The 20,671-nt window shown below is 40.5% G+C and overlaps 2 protein-coding genes across 5 annotated transcripts; one reads left to right on the top strand and one right to left on the bottom strand.

The window, feature by feature from the left end:
* Positions 1 to 6,968: 6,968 nt before the first annotated feature.
* On the top strand, positions 6,969 to 10,536 carry LOC103427668 (pentatricopeptide repeat-containing protein At1g63330-like). The gene is made up of 2 exons (XM_008365735.4): positions 6,969 to 9,639; positions 9,756 to 10,536. The coding sequence occupies exon 1, from the start codon at positions 7,184 to 7,186 to the stop codon at positions 9,368 to 9,370; it is 2,187 nt and encodes a 728-aa protein (XP_008363957.3). The 5' UTR covers positions 6,969 to 7,183; the 3' UTR covers positions 9,371 to 9,639; positions 9,756 to 10,536.
* A 1,064-nt stretch (positions 10,537 to 11,600) lies between these two features.
* LOC103433831 (uncharacterized) lies at positions 11,601 to 15,777 on the bottom strand. Of its 4 annotated transcripts, none has more exons than XR_011580198.1 (5): positions 15,571 to 15,777; positions 14,472 to 14,818; positions 12,413 to 14,378; positions 11,891 to 12,090; positions 11,601 to 11,780 (listed from the first exon to the last, which is right to left on the bottom strand). XR_011580198.1 is itself a non-coding variant. In XM_008372120.4 (5 exons), exons 3-4 carry the CDS (start codon positions 14,813 to 14,815, stop codon positions 12,434 to 12,436), a joined length of 2,289 nt encoding a protein of 762 aa, XP_008370342.3. In that variant the 5' UTR covers positions 14,816 to 14,818; positions 14,927 to 14,987; positions 15,571 to 15,747; the 3' UTR covers positions 11,601 to 12,090; positions 12,413 to 12,433. The 4 variants fall into 4 exon arrangements, 3 of the variants coding, with proteins under 3 accessions (XP_008370342.3, XP_008370341.3, XP_017187184.3); XM_008372120.4 differs by adding an exon at positions 14,927 to 14,987 and having other exon boundaries at positions 11,601 to 12,090; positions 15,571 to 15,747; XM_008372119.4 differs by having other exon boundaries at positions 11,601 to 12,090; positions 15,571 to 15,770.
* Positions 15,778 to 20,671: the final 4,894 nt, after the last annotated feature.

Genomic DNA, 20,671 nt, shown 5'->3' with positions numbered 1-20,671 from the left:
TCTGGGCTTCACGAATACAATGGTACCATTTTCTTCCTTGATCAGTGAGGTTTGAGAGGTCCTTGGTGTTTGTCTGTACAAGAAGAATGAGAGAGAGAGAGAACACGAGAGGGAAGAGAGAGATAAAGTAATGTGGATGTGTGTGTGTGGTCCAATCTACAAACCATTCACAACTAACCAAGGTTTAGTTCTCATTGGCCCCAAAAACTTAGGAAAATAATTATATTGGTCCACTTCTAAAACCATGTCACATACGACTCATCTCAACACCCAAGGGCATTCTAGTCTTTCACACTTTCGATAAAAGTATTTTGGAACGGGTTGTGACAATACTTGTGTTAGGTCAACAAGAATTTGATTTTGTTGCACTCAAGTTTGATATCTTTATTTGAAAGTGTTTCTAAAATAATTAAAAACGTTTTTAGATTAGTAAAGGACTTCTAATCGTGTTTGACGAAAAAAGTGTTTGTACCTTAAAAGAAAACCCTCGAAGTGCAATATCGCTTCTTTCAAAAAGCATATCCAAGTTTTTGTGTTCAAAATTTTTAGTTCTAATAATAATTCTGGCAAAAGCAACTTTCTAACATAAGTGCTTTTTTTATTATTTATTTATAAACAACTTGATATTGGATTAACAATAATAATGTGGTTCAAATTCACCTAAGACGATAATTGAACCTAAGACTTCTCATTTACAAGTGAAGAAGAATACTACTAGACCGTAGTATTAAGTCGCACTAGAAGTGCTTTCTAAAGAAGTATTTTCAATTGACACTAAACGAGTGACTTCTTGAAAAAGAAATTCATAAAATAAAGTTGGGCCTATTCTTTTGGTCGATGTAGGCCCAAGTCAAGTTGTAATTTGTCTGGCGGAGGAAGAAGAACATAGCAAAATGTCTATTTGACCTAATTCTGGTCCATCTTTTTGAAATATGGGTTTTCTTTTCCACCTGTTTCTTTGGAGGACTTTTTCTTTTTGGTCTCAATCTAATCTTGACTGTCCAATTGAATCAAACGGGCAATAAGTGAACGTAGAGTGAGAAAACGGTGGGATGAGGGGATTTGATGGATGGTTACAAAAAGAGTCGGGAGAGAAAGAGGAAAAGAAAAGGGGATGGAAATGGATGGAACAAAGCAATCAACGATGATTGACGTGTGGGCACCCTTTCATTGTGGAAAAACGGTGGCAATTTCATAAATAAATCGTAATTTCCAATCTGAAAGTCAGTGAAGAGGCGGTGGCAATTTTGTAAATAACTCAAAACACTATTCATTTGAACAATGCAATTGAAAACCTTACTTTAGACTAAAGTAATTAGATATCTGATAACAAAAAAAAGAAAGAAAAAAAAGGAAGAATAGATAAGTCTTTTTAATATAAAAAATTGCTTTTGACAAATCTAATTTGATTAGATAAATTGATCCTCATAACACGTATACTGTGGTTAGAATTATAGTTGTAGTAAATTAAATTATCTTGGTTAGGGAGGAGAACCAAGTTGATGGCAACTAATAAAGTTAGATGTTAATATAAACAAGGTATGAAATATCGATATTATCGGCGAAATATCGCCGATAATATCGTTTTTTTGAGAGGGGATATTTTTACACTAATACACTTAATTATCGTCATAATATCGCGATATTACCGATAATATCGATAATATCGCCAAGGCTCCGTCGTCGGCGTTGCAACTGCAGCCGAGACTCCGTCGTTGCAGCTGCCAAGATCTGTGCCTCTCTCTGCAATCCACGCTCAGATGCTCAGACCCATCAAAATGAGCGATCCATGCTCAGACGCTCAGACCCATCAAGATATGCGCCTCCCCTTGCCTGATGGTGCTCGCCGGGAGGTGAGAAAGGGAGGAGGAACGGTCCACATGTGGTGATGGTGCTCGCCGGAGTGTGTGCCACTGTGGTGGAGGTCACGGTGGGGTGTGATAAAGGGCACTGGGCTTGAGGTTGGAGAGATAAGAGCATTTTCGGAGATTACAAAGAGAGAAGGCTGAGAACCTCTCTATTATTTTAGAGAGAGACATAGTGGTTGAAGGTTTGAATGAGCAATAGACATGGGGACTTGTTATGGGGACTTCTTCACGGTATGGTTTGAAATGATGGTTTGATGAGAGGTAGAGAGCCTTTCTCCTTTTTCTAAAAGGCTGTACAGTTTTGGTTTCTACAAAACAATAAAAAAAAGCAAACAACCGTTGGCTCAGCTCTGGGCTCGAGGCAGAAGGATGCAGAGCATCCCATGTGAATTCATATCCAAACCATAGCTAAGGTTGTGCACATGTGTGGCATGCGTGTGCAGCAGGTGGGCTTGCTTTTTTAGTCAAACTTTACAAGCCCAAACAACTTCTCTAAATTCAAAGTACCAAGTCGTTGTTAGTTTAGTGATGTTTTGTTTGTTTGATCTTGCTTTGTCTCTTTGTATACATGCGTGTCATACATATACACAACAATACGATACATGCAAAATTATACTTTGAAAATTTGCATTATATATAAATGATTATGGTGTGTTTAAACTTCTTTAATTAATTACTACATATTTTCTACACTCACAATGTTTGCCAGCTCGCTATATAATTAATTTAAATCAGTTAAATCCATCATGCAATGCATTTCCTTCCAATTTTTTGTGATAAACTAATAGATAATTGACTAGATAAACATCCTGCAAAGTTTCAATAAAAATTTCCAAGTTTTTCTTACAATTTTCGTGGTTTTTATTCAATTTTTATCGATATCGATAATATCCCGATATTTCCATCCATATTTCCATGTTTTTGGACTACCGATATTTCCGATATCATCGATATTTTATGAAGGGATTATTTTGAAAAACATGTTCATTTGAATAACATCTATAGCATGCAATTAACAAATTAAAGGCAGAATCATGCTTGTATGCATTCAAAAACAAAACATTACCCATGAAATTCAAAGCCTAGTAGATTGGTGAACCAATAATCAACTCAAAACAAAGTGAGTTGAAATTAATACCTTTGTAGATTCCTCTTTGCATAAGCAAAGGCTAATCACCCAAAGAGATAGGGGCCTTCATTCCTTGCTTCTTAGATCCATGGATTTGGATGGAAGAATAGGTTTCTCCAAGTTCCCAAAATAGGGAACCTCTAAGTCTCTTCACCAAGGTTTGATTGTAGAAGAAATGAGTGACCTTGGAGTAGTAGGATTGCTAGATGTACCCTCCAAGGTGTTAGCTTCTTTAGAGAGAAAATGGAGAGACAATTCTCACCAATTTTCCCCCAAAATAAACCCTTAATAATCTTAATGAATATTTGGCTATAAAGTCCTTTATATAGTCACTTCTTTAAGTGACCTAAACAACCAAAACCCTAATTCATCACCATATGGCCGGCCACCTAAGGAATTTTGGGCTTTTGGGCTTTAATGAATCTTTATTCATTAAATTGTCATACAACTTAAGTTAATGGGCTTGACGTTCGAAGCCCATTGGGCCTTAAGGTCCAAAACTATCCCGAGGTCTTTAACGAACTTATTCGTTTGATTAATTAACATATTAATTAATCCTTGCCATAAATAAATGATTAAACCATTTAATCATTCTTACTCATCTCCGTTTAATCTTCAATCTCCACCTTTTATGGTGTGCGATCCATTAGGTTCCTTTTAGCGAGGTAGTGGGCGATTAAAACCATTTTACATCGATTGTGAATTGAAACTATTTTCAATTCTCCCTTTAGTGATTACACACGTTTAGGGCTTCCACAAACCATGAGTGACACCTAGCAGCATATCATGGTTACCCAAGCTAATCAGAAGAGGATAGAGAACCTATTCAGTTTGGGATTACAAATGCAATACGGTCCTTCTCTAATCTAATACTCTTGACCACATTGTTTGGTATGATAGTTTATTTATTCATGTCTACTATCCAATGTGATTCGTGTGCTTATATGATTTCCTTGAATGTGATTTGGAACGCATTCCCTAATCTCATTCATACTCTGGCCAGAGATTCCAAATCATATCATAGAGTATTCTCCCTCAACTGTTTGAAGGTTAGAGATCCCTTGTTGCGCATTCACTTGTCTCCATAGCTAAGTGGCTTAACCCCAACGATGCCGTGGACACCCCGAGGGGGTGACTTTGACATAATCAAAGATCAAGGACTTAACCACAAGACAACTGTGATGCCTCAGGTCAAAGGACTACTTTGCATTATCCCAACCATGAGTTCTCATGTGACATGGAATATAAGAACTCTTCGTTGATCACGTTCAGTGAACTCATTCTCTATTGAGCACCTACGTACTTGTCTTGATGTCACACACACCAATGACTCGAGACTAATCACTCTCCCTGAGAGAAGACATAATACGTACTGATCTTAACGGACTGTTAACGCCCAATTGACAATCCTATGATCAGGAACGTTTAGGATGTGTCTACGAAAGAATGGTCTCATGAATCTAACTTCATTAGATTACATTCTCCCAATCACATATTCCTTGGACTTTATCGTTTAAGCATATAACATTTATATGAGACGGCTCAAACAATAATGTATGCCCTTTATATGTAAAACTAGATTAGTTTAACATGTGAAATGTCCGTAAAGTATCATCACATGATTGGCTTTAGGGCACATTTCCAACATTTTATACCTTGGATATAAATAAAAGGGTTAATCTTTGTTTACTACCCTGAAGTTTCATGGTTTTCTACATTTAGTATATGAAGTTTTTTTCATCTCAAAGTCATACCTCAAGTCTTAATTTTGGGATAGTTTCATACATCCGTTAAGTTTTCCGTTAGAAATTCTGTTAACTGATGACGTGGTGCCCATGTGGACAATAATTGAGCGCCACGTGTCAACATGGGCCCACTTCAATATTAAAAAATTTCCTACCCATCATTCACCCCTCTCACTGTTTTCTCTCTTCTGCAACCCTCACCCATTCCCTCCCTTCTCCCTTCTCCCTTCTTTCTTCTCCAATTCCACGCCTCTGTTATCCTCGCCCACAACACCCCCATCGTCTTCCTCATCACACTCTTCATCTTCCTCACATGCCGCTGAGTGGCCTCGCACAGCCCATCCGCCATTCTCTCCCTCTTGATTCTCGCTGAGGTTACCAACTTCTGCCAGAACTTGTGGACGTGCCAACGCTACCGTCTGCAAGTCCAAACCTCAAGCTTTTTTCTGCGATAGCTTGATTGTGAACGGATCTGAGCTTTGCATTGTGCAAATACCAAGATCTTGTTCTATATGCAATGGTGAATAAGATTGCAGAGATTTTAATGCTTTCGTAAAGCTTCAATCCAATTGGGTATTTTGCAGAGATTTTGAATTCGCTTAATTTATGCAAAACCAAAACCAAAACCCAATGGCGATGTCCAATTCAATCATGCGAGTATCTGCAAAACCCTTATTTTCCAACACATTTCTCCAAAACCCTAAACCCCTTTTGCCCCAAATCTCACCCCAACCTATCCGTTCTCAATCTTCAACAACCCGCTGCAGTTTACATAAGCTCTGAGTCTGAATCGATTCCATAAAAAATACCCAAAAAATCATATAAGCCATTAAGCTCATGGCAGCTTCCAGGGTTCAAAGGGCCCATAAAGCAGTCATCAATGGCCGACCTTTTGCTGAGACACTTGTGAAGGTCTTGTACGACATCAGTGACCTGGCCTGGCCTGACCTTCCAAGAAACCGAATCAGAAGCACATCTTCCTCACCGGCAACCATGACCTGGCCTTCGCAGCCTTCATGCATGTCCTGCCGCCGCCTCCCAACGGGTCGGAGTTTTCCGAATGGTGGTTTAAGGGAGATGGGATTTGGGTGAGGTGCTGGGATTTGCAGAAGAGAGAAGGGAAGGAGAGGGTGCAAGGGTGATGGAAGGTTGGGTTTTTTTGTTTTTTTTTTTGTGTTTTTGTATTTTTTTTTAATATTGAATTGGGCCATATTGACACGTGGCACTCAGTTATTGTCCACGTGGACGCCACGTCATTAGTTAACAGAATTTCTAACAGAAAACTTAACGAATGTATGAAACTGTCCCAAAATTCAGACTTTAATTATGACTCTGGGATAAAAAAAATTCATGTACCAAATGCAGAAAACCACGAAACTTCAGGGTAGTAAACAAAGTTTAACCCTAAATAAAAGCAAGGTCAACATTTAACATGGAATGATAGGGATCATGAAGATGAAGCATATTTGTGTTAGGTTAACTAAATTTTGATTTCGTTGCACTCAAGTTTGATATTTTTATTTGAAAGTGTTTTTAAAATAACTAAAAATATCTTTAGATTAGTAAAGTACTTCTAATCGTGTTTAACCAAAAAAAGTGTTTGTGCGTTCAAAAAAGCCCTCGAAGTGAAATATCGCTTATTTCAAGAAGCACTTTAAGTGCTTATAAAAGTGCTTCAAGTTTTTGTGCTCAAAATTTTTACCTCTAATAGAAATTATGGCAGAAGCGGCTTCTAACAGAAGTGCTTTTTTTTTTTTTTAAATTTTATGAACAAACGATATTATCTATGTTAAGGCGGTGGGGGAGGCTAAACCTCACATTGGGTTAGCAATAATAATGTGGTTCAAATTCACCTTTGACGAGAATCAAACCTAAATCCTCTCACTTACAAGTAAAGAAGAATACTATTAGACCGTAGTACTAAGTCGCGCTAGAAGTGCTTTCTAAAAAAGTATTTTCAACCGACTCTAACCAGTGCCTTCTTGAAAAGAAATTCATAAAATAAAGTTGGGCCTATTCTTTTGGCCGATGTAGCCCAAGTCAAGTTGTATTTATCTGCCGGAGGAAGAAGAACAGAGCTTGACCTGATTCGGGTCCATCTTTTTGAAATATGGGTTTTCTTTTCCACCCGTTTCTTCGGAGGACTCTTTCTTTTTGGTCTCAATCTAATCTTGACCGTCCAATCGAATCCAACGGTTAAAAAGTGAACGCAGCGAGAGAACTAACCTCTCTGCATTTCTTCACGGCAGAACACAAACATTCACATTGGATACAATCTCTGCTTCCTAGTCTTCTCCGAAATCCTCAGGTGTTAATCTACTTCATGTCGCTCTTTCCCCTCAGGTCAGTGATCAATCTTTCCTGAATTTTCGTTTACCATTCGAACAATTTTTACTTTTTTACCGGAGTAAATAGTAAAAACTGTTTCATGAACTCTTGCAATGTTCATAAAGCTCCATCCTTTAACATTTTCCAAGAGAATCCCCAGCTGGGTCTGCTCGAATGCATATTTTTCTGCATCTTCCTGCGCAAAAACAATCGAAATTTTCTCGGGAAACAATCAGGACCCAGAATATTCATCCGACGTTGAACAAAATATCCAGTCTTTGAGGAATAAGCTTGTCCCGGATAACTTAATCCGGGTTCTGGATAACACTGATGATTTGAGCTCAGCAGTGAAGGTGTTCAAATGGGCTTCCCTGCAAAAACGGTTTAATCACACCGCCGATACGTATTTTCGGATTGTTTTGAAACTGGGTTTGGCTGGAAATGTTGAGGAGATGGAGGGGTTTTGTCAAAATATGGTGAAAGATCGGTGTCCGGGTGCCGAAGAGGCGCTTTTGGCCCTGATTGATGTGTTTGTTAGTCATTGCAGGTTAAGTGAGGCAATTAGGGTGCTTGTGAATTTGAAAGCAGGTGGCTTTAGGCCTTCAATAGAGATATTTAATGGTCTGTTGGGTGCTCTTGTGAAAGATAAGAGAGATTTTCGAGATATCTTGTTTGTGTATAAGGAGATTGTGACGGCAGGAATCGTGCCAACAGTTGATACTTTGAATTATTTGTTAGAGGCATTGGTGGAGGCCAACCGCATTGAGTCTGCTCTGGATCAGTATAGAAGAATGAAGAAGAAAAGGTGTAGTCCTAATAGTAGGAGTTTTGAGATTCTATTAAAAGCCCTTATAGCGGAAGACCGAGTGGATGAGGCTGTTATTGTTTTGAATGAAATGGTTGATCTTGGTTGTCAGCCTGATTTGAGTTTTTATTCCTTCATAATACCTTTGTTTTGTCAGGAAAATAAACCGGATGAGGGAATTAGATTGTTCGAAATGATGAGAGCTTCAAATTTTACGCCGGATTCATTGGTTTATGAGGTTCTGTTGCAGTCTTTACGCAAGAACCTTAGATTAGATGATGCGATAAAGGTTTTAGAAGAAATGATGGAAACTGGATTGACACCACCAAATAATGTCTTTGTGGATGTAGTATATGTGTTTTGTAAATTAGGGAAGGTAGACAACGCAATGAAATTCTTGGAGGATAAGAAAATCATGGAAACTTCTGCCTGCAATGTCCTGCTTGAAGGTTTCTGCAGTGTTGGTAAATTTCTTGTGGCGGAAGATCTACTAGTGGAAATGTCCGAAAGGAATGTGGCTAGTTGTAATTCTTGGAATATTGTTATCAGATGGCTGAGCAAGAATGGAAGGATTAGGGAAGTGATGGAACTTCTAGGTAGAATGGTGGTTTCTTCTTTTCTTCCGGACTGTGACACATACTCCGCTCTGGTCGTTTGCCACTGCAAAATGAGCAACTATAGAAATGCTCTGGATATATTTCATCAGGCTCGTGCCAAAAGTTGGGTTTTGGATCGTACATCTTACTCTGAGCTTGTCAAAGGCCTTTGCCTAGAAGAAATGACTCATGAGGCTACTGAAGTGTTCTGTTACATGTCTAGTAATAGATGTTTCATCGAGCCTTCCTCATTCAATATGTTGATCAAGGGTTTGTGTGAGACGGGAAAGGTTGATGAAGCAATAAGGATGCAACAATTGGCCTATTATTCCGGTACTTCTTCTACCAGTTCAACGTACTCAACTATTATGCTTGGATTGTCAAAATTAGACAAGGTAAAAGATCTGTTGGTAGTTTTCTCAAAAATGCTGGTGGAAGGTTGCAATCTTGATTTGGATGCATTCTACTTGCTCATACAAACCATGAGCTTGCAGAATCGAGTAAAAGAATGCGTATTGCTTTTTGATATGATGGTCGATGGGGGTCTTATACCTGATTCAGAGAGACTATTAAATCTACTCTCCTGCATAGCCAACCATTCTCAGTTGCACATGATTTCAGGTTCAATAAATAAACTTATTTCTGATAGTGAAGTTCTAAATTCAGCAATTTACAATGTACTGATTAACGGATTCTGGAAAGAGGGTTATAAACACGAGGCCTGTCAATTTTTGGATTTAATGTTGGAAAAGGGTTGGGTCCCAGATGCTAGGACTCATGGATTGCTGATTGGGTCTGTTGTTGGCGAAGTAGATAGGAACAGGTTGGACTATGATAATTGCACTGTCCAAGATAGTGTTAGCAACATCCTTGCAGAGGGATTAGATGATGTAACATGATAGAAACTTCCATCACAATAATCGTTTTATGACCCGTTGGCTGCTCAGCTACTTTGGTGAACTGATCTTTTTGCCTCCGATGATCTCTGTTGAAGGTTTTGTCTCCATAATCACTCACACCGAGCCGTTTGTAGCTGTGGTGCTTGCATATATTGTGCAATGGATAAGGGGATATGATTGTTGCCTACTATGTTCGATGGTTTTGTTCACCTTCACCGGGGTTCATGGATCTCTTCTACATATTCAAACCCTTTACCACTCCAAGAAAGGTACTTTCTTACACCATTATGTTTCTATAGATTCAAACAAAATTGTTTCTTATGAAAATTCTGTGGCGGTTATATTCTGTATGCTCAGAATTAATTTTAAAAGTGACATGTTTCAGCCAAATTGTTCGAGCAAGAGGAAAGACAGAAGGTAGAGCAGTGATGTCCTATTTGAACTAACCCCTGGGGAAGTTCTGTGTAATCAGAAGTTGAAGCCAGTTTAAATTTAGAAGAATCCCAAGTCAGAACCAGACACCAGTACTGAAGTTTTTCCCCGAGACATCTTCGGACTTGACTTCTGCAGTACTTTTCTTGCGGGAAAACTGTACAAGGATGTAATGAGAGGCAGAGGGGTGAAGGCTTGGATCGAAGTGGTTGTAGGTACTTTTCCTCCTTGTTTTCCTTTCTGTACTACAAATTCAAACTGATGATTTAGCCGGCGGTGTGGAAACTTCTAGCGGCAGGGACATGTTTGAAGAGCCTCTGCCCAGTATAGAGTGCCTCGAAATCTCAGGGAAAGCTTTTCCGGGACAAGAACTTGTAGTGTGCAGATACGGTGTTAATGGAACAACCGTATGCTTTTTTGATTTGGGATGCTATGTTGACGACGGATCTGTTTCTTATATTGATGGCGCAAAGAGTCCAAATTATATTGTTTCTGCTGCTGATGTTGATACGTACCTTGGTGTTGAAGTCCAGCCTATGGATGATAGGGATCGCCGGGAAAAGGTTGTTACTGCGGCCTTAGCTAATGACTACAAGGTCACTTATGAAAAGAAGGGTAAAACAAGATTATCCTTCTCTCTTTTTTTCTTTCTTTTAAAGTAGAATATCGCTTGTTTCAAAGAGACAAAAGTCGGCTCAATGATTTAAGGGTCAAATATGTGTTTCATCCGTGCTCTTCGTTGGTTTAGTTGGATGAATTTTGATTAGTTGTTCCCAATAATACCAGTCTTACCAGAGTTTGCTTAGAAATAGCTGACAGGGGAAAGAAGGTTAACACCAAACCAAATGCAGTGAAGTTCACTTATTTTTCTCTTCTTTGTTGTTGAATTGAAAAGAAGAGGAAACCCTAAACAAGACTAGGAAACAAGTTGTAATATCTAATGGAATCCGATGACGAGAGGGATGAAGTCCTCCGCAACATGATAGTGATCGGAGTCTCCCTTGTGGTTATTGCCGCGGTTGTGGTGATTGTTGTGGGTGGTGTAAAGAACCCCGATGAGGCCACAGCGCTTGATCCAAAGCCAAGGAACAACTCTGGCATCGATCTTAGTCTTGACACCGTCTGTGGCAAAACTGATCACGGCCGGGACTTTGCCAGTCTACTCTCGGTCCCATTGGCAACGATTCAGACTCGGGTGCTGTAAACTATTTTACGGCCTCCATCGACGCAACCCTAACGGTAATGAAAAATGTACAAAAGGGTGCGGTTGAAGAGTGCATGGGGTTGATAGACTTGGGTATCAAGCAACTTGAGTTTTTGCTAGCCGTTCGATCAGAAAACTACTTGTTGGGAAGCACGTCAGGTAATGTTAGGAATGGTCTGGATGCTGTGATCTCGTACCAACAAAAATGCCTTGAGCAGTTGCCTTCTAAAAAATTCAGATGATGGGTTGTTAAGCAAGCTTTGGAGAAGGCCATTGAGGTTGCAAGAAATGCCTGGGGCATAATCTATGAGTACCCTGCAAGGCATAATAGGGCTTCCATCTAACCTCTAGGTTAGACTCTCTAGGTTAGACTACATACGTACCCGAAGACGGGATCCCCCCACCAAGGCACCAACCACTCCACCACCACCACCACCACCACCAATGCCGCTCATCCCCAAGGGTTGGCACGTTTACGAGCTAAAGGCGGTCTCTGGGACCGATGCTCAGCTTCGACCTGTGCTCCTGTAATGGCTTTGGACATGGAGGGAGGCGGCGATCTTGGCCGTGCAAAGGCAAGTAAAAGGGAATATCTTCAAACTAAACACTCAACGTCTTCGTATAAATGAATTAAACATTGGCCCAGCTGACCAAAAGGATAATTTACAAGACAAAAAGTCCAAACCTACAAAATGATTGGATGCCAAATTCCAATTCCAACTTCCATGGTACCTTCAACTTCAAGTAACTCTAACAACATCCGCCTCCTAATACCTTAGTAAAAGGTCGTACCCAGTGCACAAGGCTCCCGCTTTACGCAGGGTCTGGGAGAGGTGAATGTCGGCTAGCCTTACCCCCATTTATGGAGAGGCTACTCCTAATACCTTAGTAAATTAACGTAAATCACACTCATTTACCAAAGTTAAACTACCAAATATCCCGGTTAGCAATACAACTATGAAAACGAAGAATAATTTACATAAGCATGTCTACTAACACATACATTCGGGAACACATCCCACTATCTATTTGAGCTGCTTCTAGTACAGATGATGCCCTTGCCATCGCCCTATCGGATGCAATCCTATTCACAGAACCAATATAAAAAGTCCGTCAATTATTAAGGTATGCTCGAAAAAATAACGCAACACGTCTGCCAAAAATACATTGACGAAACAAATAAAAAGATGCAAAATCTCATAGGCATCGGGGGAACTCTATTTTATAGAATCTAAATGTGCTGCTAGCGCAAGTTCATACAGATGACAAGACTATACAATGAAGCCACACCTAACTTACAATGCACTTGAACTTGAATACCAATCCACAGGTATACTCATCAATAAACCAGTGAAAACATGGATGAAATGAAACAACGGGGGTTTCTACTAAAGGTTTATACTTACCCGGCATCTAATACTCTACAATCACTCTTTGCAAGTGGACTTGTTGTGCCCAAGACCCTTGCATCTGCTGCACTGGAGTTGACGCTTAGCCATATCTTGTGATCCATATTTCTTAGTAGTAGGCCTGCCTGGTGGACGCCGGGTGGGTGGAGGCGTTACAGTCACTAGTACTTGAGAAGAAGCCTTCGTTACAGGCATGTCTACATTTGGAACAGGATATATTGGTTCTGAGTATGTCAATCTATAGCTCTCAGTGGTAAAGTATCTTGAACAATAATCATATGGGCTCCTGCCCATGCAACGAATGACAGCAATTGCATGACAGCATGGTAAACCAGTTATCTGCCACCCTCTACAACTACAGTCCCAGCGATCAACATCTACAACTTCAGTGGTGTCACCATGAACCTCAAATCTGCTACCAGTCAACAATAGCACTTGGAGGTTTCCGATGTTCTGAGTTTCCTTTTCTAGCTTTTCCTCCATGGTTGGAGTAAGCCTCGCCAACCATTCATTAGATCCTTCCCTTCTTGTGTAGATCAACTCCATAATCTTACCCCTGATCACATCAACCATCTGTGTTATTGGTAACTCGTGTGCATCTGATGCCCAACTATAGAACAGCTCACCAAAGTTGGATGTCATATGGTTATATCTAGCACCTTGAAAGAATGAATTCGCCCACTTCTGGGGCTCACTTTGTATGATCCAATTGTAAGCCTCCAATGAGATGCTTTTTATGCTTTCAAGACAACTTTGGAAGTTTTCAGGCCTATGTGCATAAGCAGCACCATAAAAATCCTCAATCATCAGCCGCTTGACCTCATGAGAAAACTGCCCTTTCAAGTCCCTGATAAGTTGCTCGGTCAAATATCGCAGGCAATAGCCATGATATGAGTCTTTAAATATTTCCGCAATTGATTCCTTCAATCCCTTCTGTCTGTCTGCCACAAATGTCACAGGACAAGATATTGACAATGCAGATTTTAACTGTAGTAAAAACCAATGCCAATTATCATCAGTTTCTGCATCCACCACAGTGAAAGCAACAGGGAATACCCCATCATCCCCGTCAGCAGCTGTTGCAGCCAACAATGTGCCTTGATATTTTGATTTTAAGGGAATGCTATCCAGGAAAAGGAGAGGCCTGCAACCTTGCTGGAAACCATACAATGAGGCATGGAATGCGACAAAGAGGCGATGGAAACTGGAGTCTTCCTTGGTGGTAAAAGTAGCAAGACTACCAGGGTTTGTCTCCATTATCCTGTCACAGAAAAATGGTAATTGATTATATGCCTCTTTGTACGAACCCTGAAGCTGCTCCTTTGCTATTTCTTTCCCACGCCAGGCCTGGAAGTAGTTTAGCTGTATACCATATTCCTGCTTGATATCATTCACAATATCCTTGGGCTTATAGTTGGGCATATATTTTAACTTCTCCTTGATAATACTGGCCACCCAACTCCTCGTCGCCTGATGCCCTGTAGTTGCAACAGCACCTTCACAGGAATGTGTTGGATTCATTTTCTTGATACATATTAACTGAGTTGTCGACAACCTTGATGCATGAATTCTCCAAGGGCAGCCTTCAGCCTTGCACTTCACAGTCACACGATGACTATCATTCTTCTTATACCTAAAGGCGAACTGATGCGCAATGGCATATTTGCGCAATGATTCACGAAATTCATGAACGCTGCTGAATCTTTGGCCCACACCTGTAATAGCATTCTGCCACTGGTGTGCACCTTTAGCATGCTTCTCACCACTAGGGCCAACAAGAGGAAAAATGGGTGATATTTCGGTGGGTATATCAATATGTGCATCAATAGGGCAGGCACCATCGACAACATCAAGAGAAGCATCAAGTGGGATATCAGGCTGAGTGGTATCACCCACAAAGTCCACGACATCAAGAGATGCATCAACTGGAACCACAGTTTCTGACAGAGTTGTTCTGCTCGACCTGAAAAATCCATGAAATTCATAAGTCTCACAAAAAGAGAAATTTTTTTTGAAGTGGTATCTAAACTACTAGCTTACATATCAAGAGAACTACCTACTGGGAGGCATGTTCGAGACATCAGGAGGAGCTACTTCCTCCATGACATAAATATCAATGGTTGCAAAATCACCATGGAATTTGATCATGCGCTGGAGATCCTTGTCATTGGAAACAGTAATCAGGGTCTTCTTGTTGCCAGGGAGGAAGTACTTGATGACCATGTTATTGTAGCTGCAACCAAACATTTCTGTGACCTCCAATTTAAACTCATCAAACTTCATCTGGTCATCAATGTCAATAGCATGAGCATCTTTGCCCCTATATGACAATGTACCATCTTTCTCTGTAAAGAATTCACCCCCCGACTGACAAATTGCTATGACTCTCTTCACCTCCATGATCTGCCCCAGTCATAGCAAATCGGTAAGCGACATATGTTATATACAGTACATTTTATCAGTCAACTGTACACAAATTTCATAAACAGCATAGACCCTCTCTCACCAGACCTCATTTCACTTCACATTACAGCAATCCGTGGGAATTTACCAGCGTAAACTCAAGATTTCACTGCAATGCAATTTCGTTGAGCTTAAAATCAATACACACTAAACATAAGCTCTCGGACTTTAACTTCTAGTTAGATTTTTCAAACTGATTATGTCATATTTATTTCTCAAGAAAACCACAGAGTAAATTAGTCGAACCCACAAAGGGCTTGTGGCTAAGTTGGTTAAAAGCATTCACCACTGCACCAAAGCTCCCAAGTTCCATTTCCCCCCTCCCCCAAAATCACTCGTATCAAAACTAGTCGAACCCAACTGCTCCAAATGCAAGCAATATTTTCAATACAAATACATTATTTACTCTAGTCTCTGAGGTCCCAAGCAGCAAAGGATTAAGCTTAAGCTTTGTTGCAAGAGCAAACTCACTCAGCAACTTTCAGACACCCTCAAAGGGGTTCAACAATAAACGAAAAAAAAAAAAAGCAAATGGGTACCAAAATTTCGATCAAAACAAACGAAAATAACACCAAAAATTCAGACTTTTAAGTAAAAAATTCAATCCTGCAAAAGGTTACTCTGAAAACCCTAATTTCCCCAATACCAACACATCAAATCGCGGAAAAACAATCGGAAATTGAGATGATTACCTTTCGGAACTGAGATTGTTGTCTGAGTCTCCAATGCCCAATTCGAAGTTGGGATTTTGACCGTGGAATTTGGCTCGCAGCTCTGAAATTTGGGGATATTCACGCATACGTAACCTACACAATTCAACCCCAAGAGAGAGAAGAGAGGGGTAGCTATTCGGTTTCCCACCAGTTCACCGTACTTATTTTACTTCACAATCGCAACCCATCCCAGTTTTTTTATTTTATTTCCCTTTTTTCAAAAGAAAAAAAAATAGAAAACTAATTAATTACTATTTATTTTATTTCCATCCAATGGCTCAGGTTGGGACACGTGTTGAAGCCGTTGGGATTTAATTTCATTTTTTTTACCGTTGAAAATCCAACAGCCCAAAAATATAATCGTTGGAAATTCAACGGTCCAGAACGTCCCTTGTCAAATGTTGTTATCAATCCATAAAGAGTCAATTTTAAGAGAGTCTCATTTGCATTTCTCATTACAAATTTTCATTAGTGTTGAGGATTATTTTTGGGAGTTTAAGTTGTATGATAAGCTTTGTGCATGCATACCATAAATAGAAAGCAAGAGAAATAGTTTTTGTGCCGGACGTTAATTTCATGCAACTCGTAATTTTTTTTAATGAAATGATACTTTGTAATAAATTATTCAAATATACAGAGAAAAGAATTCAAACTCAAGATTACAAAGGCAAACAAATTACTTTGGCCGACTGATCTAACCAACATTTGCAAGTTGACCTATGTTCAAATGTCACAATCTTGAATCTCAACTGTTTTTTTTTTTTTTTAATATATATATATATACACTACAATTGATGCCATATTTGCACATATGAAGTTTGTAAAGTCATGTGCCATTTATGCCTATCAACGCACACATACAACCCAACCTTTTCAAATTACTAATGTCTTCATGCACAAGCAAACAATACAGTCACATCGTTACACAATATTATAACTAAATGTTAATATTAATGGACGATAAGATTGATAAAAATGAGTGGTATGCTAAAAGCACTTCAAACACAAACATTTGTGAGCATAAGTACTTCCCACGCCGCCTCATTCTGATCTTGATGAATTGGGCTATTTGCGTGGTCGTGTTGTACTGAAGTAAATAGTTTGTACTCAGCCGCTTCTTATTCTCAACATGGTTATACAAAAATCTTAAATGCTCCAATGTACTTAGTATTACGGATGTTTGAACCGTTAAATCTTAGTTTTTATATTTTTAAATAAAGCACTCTCTGTATTTTATCCGGTACTCCGGAGCACCCTATTGTGTAGATTCCTGCGGCTGAGCTCATGATGTCTCAATGGTTGTCAAGATTCTCATGACAGAGACCAACGACCAAACTCGCTTATTTTACCGGCATGTGTACTAAACTTGTGTGTTTTGTTTTAAAATTTTGGACCTTGGTAGGTTTAAAAAAATATAAAACTAACATATTCTTACATTGACTTTTGACAAGCAACAACAACAACAACAACAAAGCCTTTTCCCACTAAGTGGGGTCGGCTATATGAATCCTAGAACGCCATTGCGCTCGGTTTTGTGTCATGTCCTCCGTTAGATCCAAGTACTCTAAGTCTTTTCTTAGAGTCTCTTCCAAAGTTGTCCTAGGTCTTCCTCTACCCCTTCGGCCCTGAACCTCTGTCCCGTAGTCACATCTTCGAACCGGAGCGTCAGTCGGCCTTCTTTGCACATGTTCAAAATCACCGGAGCCGATTTTCTCTCATATTTCCTACAATTTCGGCTACTCCTACTTTACCTCGGATATCCTCATTCCCAATCTTATCCTTTCTCGTGTGCCCACACATCCCACGAAGCACCCTCATCTCCGCTACACCCATTTTGTGTACGTGTTGATGCTTCACCACCCAACATTCTGTGCCATACAACATCGCTAGCCTTATTGCCGTCCTATAAAATTTTCCCTTGAGCTTCAGTGGCCTACGACGGTCACACAACACGCCGGATGCACTCTTTCCATCCAGCTCGTATTCTATGGTTGAGATCTCCATCTAATTCTCCGTTCTCTTGCAAGATAGATCCTAGGTAGCGAAAACGATCGCTTTTTGTGATCTTCGCTAGATTGCTCCGGTCATTAGTGTGGATAAGTATATAAATGGATAGAGATAGGAAAGCAAACACAAGATGTACGTGGTTCACCCAGATTGGCTACGTCCACGGAATAGAAGAGTTCTCATTAATTGTGAAGGGTTTACACAAGTACATAGGTTCAAGCTCTCATTTAGTGAGTACAAGTGAATGATTTAGTACAAATGACATTAGGAAATATTGTGGGAGAATGATCTCGTAATCACGAAACTTCTAAGTATCGGAGTGTGGTGTCGTCTTGACTTGCCTTATCTGTCTCATAGGTAGATGTGGCATCTTCTCTGGAAGTACTCTTCCTCCATCCAGGGGTGGTATCTTTAACTGGTGGAGATGCACAAGGTAATGTATCAATTTCACTTGAAGCTTACTTGTAGTTTCAGGCTTGGTCAAGCGCGATACAAACCATGTAGTAGGAGTCCCCCAAGTCGCCGAGCTAGGGGGTCTGCTGAAAGAGGTGACAGACAAGGTAAGCAATCAGAGCTCCGACTGATTGTTCACCTTCTCCCCATCTTGCAGCAGCATGAAGGATAAAGAGAAGAAAAATGAGAAGAGATGATATGAGATACTTTTGCTTTTGAAGAAGTAACTTTCCACAGGCTTATTCTTGAACTGAGCTGGAGGGTTTTCTGGTTTCCTCCAGAGTATAAGGCCGACTGAAGAATTTGAGGGTCAAAACAAGTCCATCAAATCTAGAGTACGTTCCACCCTGCTGATATGGGATACTTTTGCTTTTGACAGAGTAATGAATGTATCGGCACGTGTGCTGTTACGCTTGTCTCCACATGCTTCCTTGTATCCTTCGCACTTGCCCTATCTGTTCCTCAAGCAGATGCGGAATCTTCCCTGGAAACATAAGATGTTGAAGATGAGTACTCGAGAGCAATGCCAGGTAAGTAATCAGGTAAGGGGTTCCAGGCAGTCAGTTCCTGGCTGGAAGCTTGATTCCAAGTGCTGACTGATTGCTCTCTTTCTCCTTGTCTTGCAGGTAAAAACAAGGCCAAAAGAAAAGACAGGGAAAAAGCATGATATGGGATACTCTTGCTTTTAACCCTGATGATATGAGATATTCTTGCTCTAGTATAGCTTGTTTGCAGAGGTATTATCGGGGGGAAAGAAAGCTGAATATTTCGAAAGGCTTCGTTGGGAGTGCCCTCTCAGATATGATGAAGGGTTGAGCATTTTTGCAGGTCTGCCTGTCCGTTGGGGATGAAGGTCGACATATATAGGAGTCTCCCTAACAACAAGTAGTAATGCTATTCCTTTACCCTACTTGGTCATAGCACGGTAGTGGGAGCTGCCAGTTTCACATGTTTTAACTCTGTCAGAGCACTTTGAAAAAGTGGTATGTGGTATCTGGCTCTCGAGATTCGGAGAACGATGCCTCTTCGATTTTTGAGAAAGCAATCATGCTGGGGGTATGACTCTCGAGATTCGGAGAGCAGTGTCTCTTCGATTTTTGAGGAAGTAATCATGTTGGGAGTCTGGCTCTCGAGATTCGGAGGGCGGTGCCTCTTCGATTTTGGAGCAAGCAATCTTGTTGGGAGTGTTGTCTCGAATGTGAGTAAAGGTTGGGCATGTTTGCTAGTCTACCTTGCCACGAAGCACAAAGGTTGACACATAGGGACTTTCCAATTATCCAGTAATGGTACTGTTCCTTTACCCTCTCTTCGATTTTGAGAAAGTAGTCATGTTGGGAGTCTGGCTCTCGAGATTCGGAGGACGGTGCCTCTTCGATTTTGGAGCAAGCAATCTTATTGGGAGTGTTTTCTCGAATGTGAGTAAAGGTTGGGCATGTTTGCTAGTCTACCTTGCCACGAAGCACAGAGGTTGACACACAGGGACTTTCCAATTATCCAGCAGTGGTACTGTTCCTTTACAGTTGTGGGTAATAATATGGTAGCTAGACCTTCAAAATTTATGTGTCTAAACTTTTGTTAGTGCTGTTTCTTTACTATTCTTTTACCTTTCTTGGTCAGAGCGATGTAGTGGGAGCTGCAAGCTTCACGTGCTCAACTTTGGCAGAGAACTTTGGCAAAGTTATTTGTGGTACCCATGAGCTATTGTTGCGTGTGGGAAGTAGGTGATTGAACAGTAAGATTCATGTGCTTTCTACTTCACTAGAAGTCTTCGACAGAATGCCCATAATTTCTGCAAAGCTGAGTGTGCGTGTGACAGGTGCTGACAAGGCTAGAAAAGTAGGTGCCTCTTCGATTTCTGAGATCGGCCCTCGTGGTCTCTGAGCAGCCCAGCTTTTGAGAAAGCGAGCGCCTCTTCGATTGATTCGGAGAACGATGCCTCATCGATTTTTGAGAAAGCAATCATGCTGGGGGTCTGGCTCTCGAGATTCGGGGAGCAGTGTCTCTTCGATTTTTGAGAAAGTAATCATGTTGGGAGTCTGGCTCTCGAGATTCGGAGGGCGGTGCCTCTTCGATTTTGGAGCAAGCAATCTTGTTGGGAGTGTTTTCTCGAATGTGAGTAAAGGTTGGGCATGTTTGCTAGTCTACCTTGCCACGAAGCACAGAGGTTGACACACAGGGACTTTCCAATTATCCAGCAATGGTACTGTTCCTTTACCCTCTCTTCGATTTTTAAGAAAGTAGTCATGTTGGGAGTCTGGCTCTCGAGATTCAGAGGACGGTGCCTCTTCGATTTTGGAGCAAGCAATCTTATTGGGAGTGTTTTCTCGAATGTGAGTAAAGGTTGGGCATGTTTGCTAGTCTACCTTGCCACGAAACACAGAGGTTGACACACAGGGACTTTCCAATTATCCAACAGTGGTACTGTTCCTTTACCCTTGTGGGTAATAATATGGTAGCTAGACCTTCAAAATTTATGGGTCTAAACTTTGTTAGTGCTGTTTCTTTGCTATTCTTTTACCCTTCTTGGTCAGAGCGATGTAGTGGGAGCTGCAAGCTTCACGTGCTCAACTTTGGCAGAGAACTTTGGCAAAGTTATCTGTGGTACCCATGAGCTATTGTT

This window comes from Malus domestica, chromosome 04 (assembly GCF_042453785.1).
Source record: "Malus domestica chromosome 04, GDT2T_hap1".
Classification (NCBI taxonomy): Eukaryota; Viridiplantae; Streptophyta; class Magnoliopsida; order Rosales; family Rosaceae; genus Malus; species Malus domestica.
This window is presented reverse-complemented; position numbering and strand designations above follow the sequence as displayed.

Coding starts and splice junctions, on each gene's coding strand:
- LOC103433831 (XM_008372119.4), bottom strand. CDS start 14,815: ATGGAGGTGAAGAGAGTCATAGCAATTTGTCAGTCGGGGGGTGAATTC. Junction 14,379..14,471: donor TCGAACATGCCTCCCAGTAG/GTAGTTCTCTTG, acceptor TGGATTTTTCAG/GTCGAGCAGAACAACTCTGT.
- LOC103427668 (XM_008365735.4), top strand. CDS start 7,184: ATGTTCATAAAGCTCCATCCTTTAACATTTTCCAAGAGAATCCCCAGC.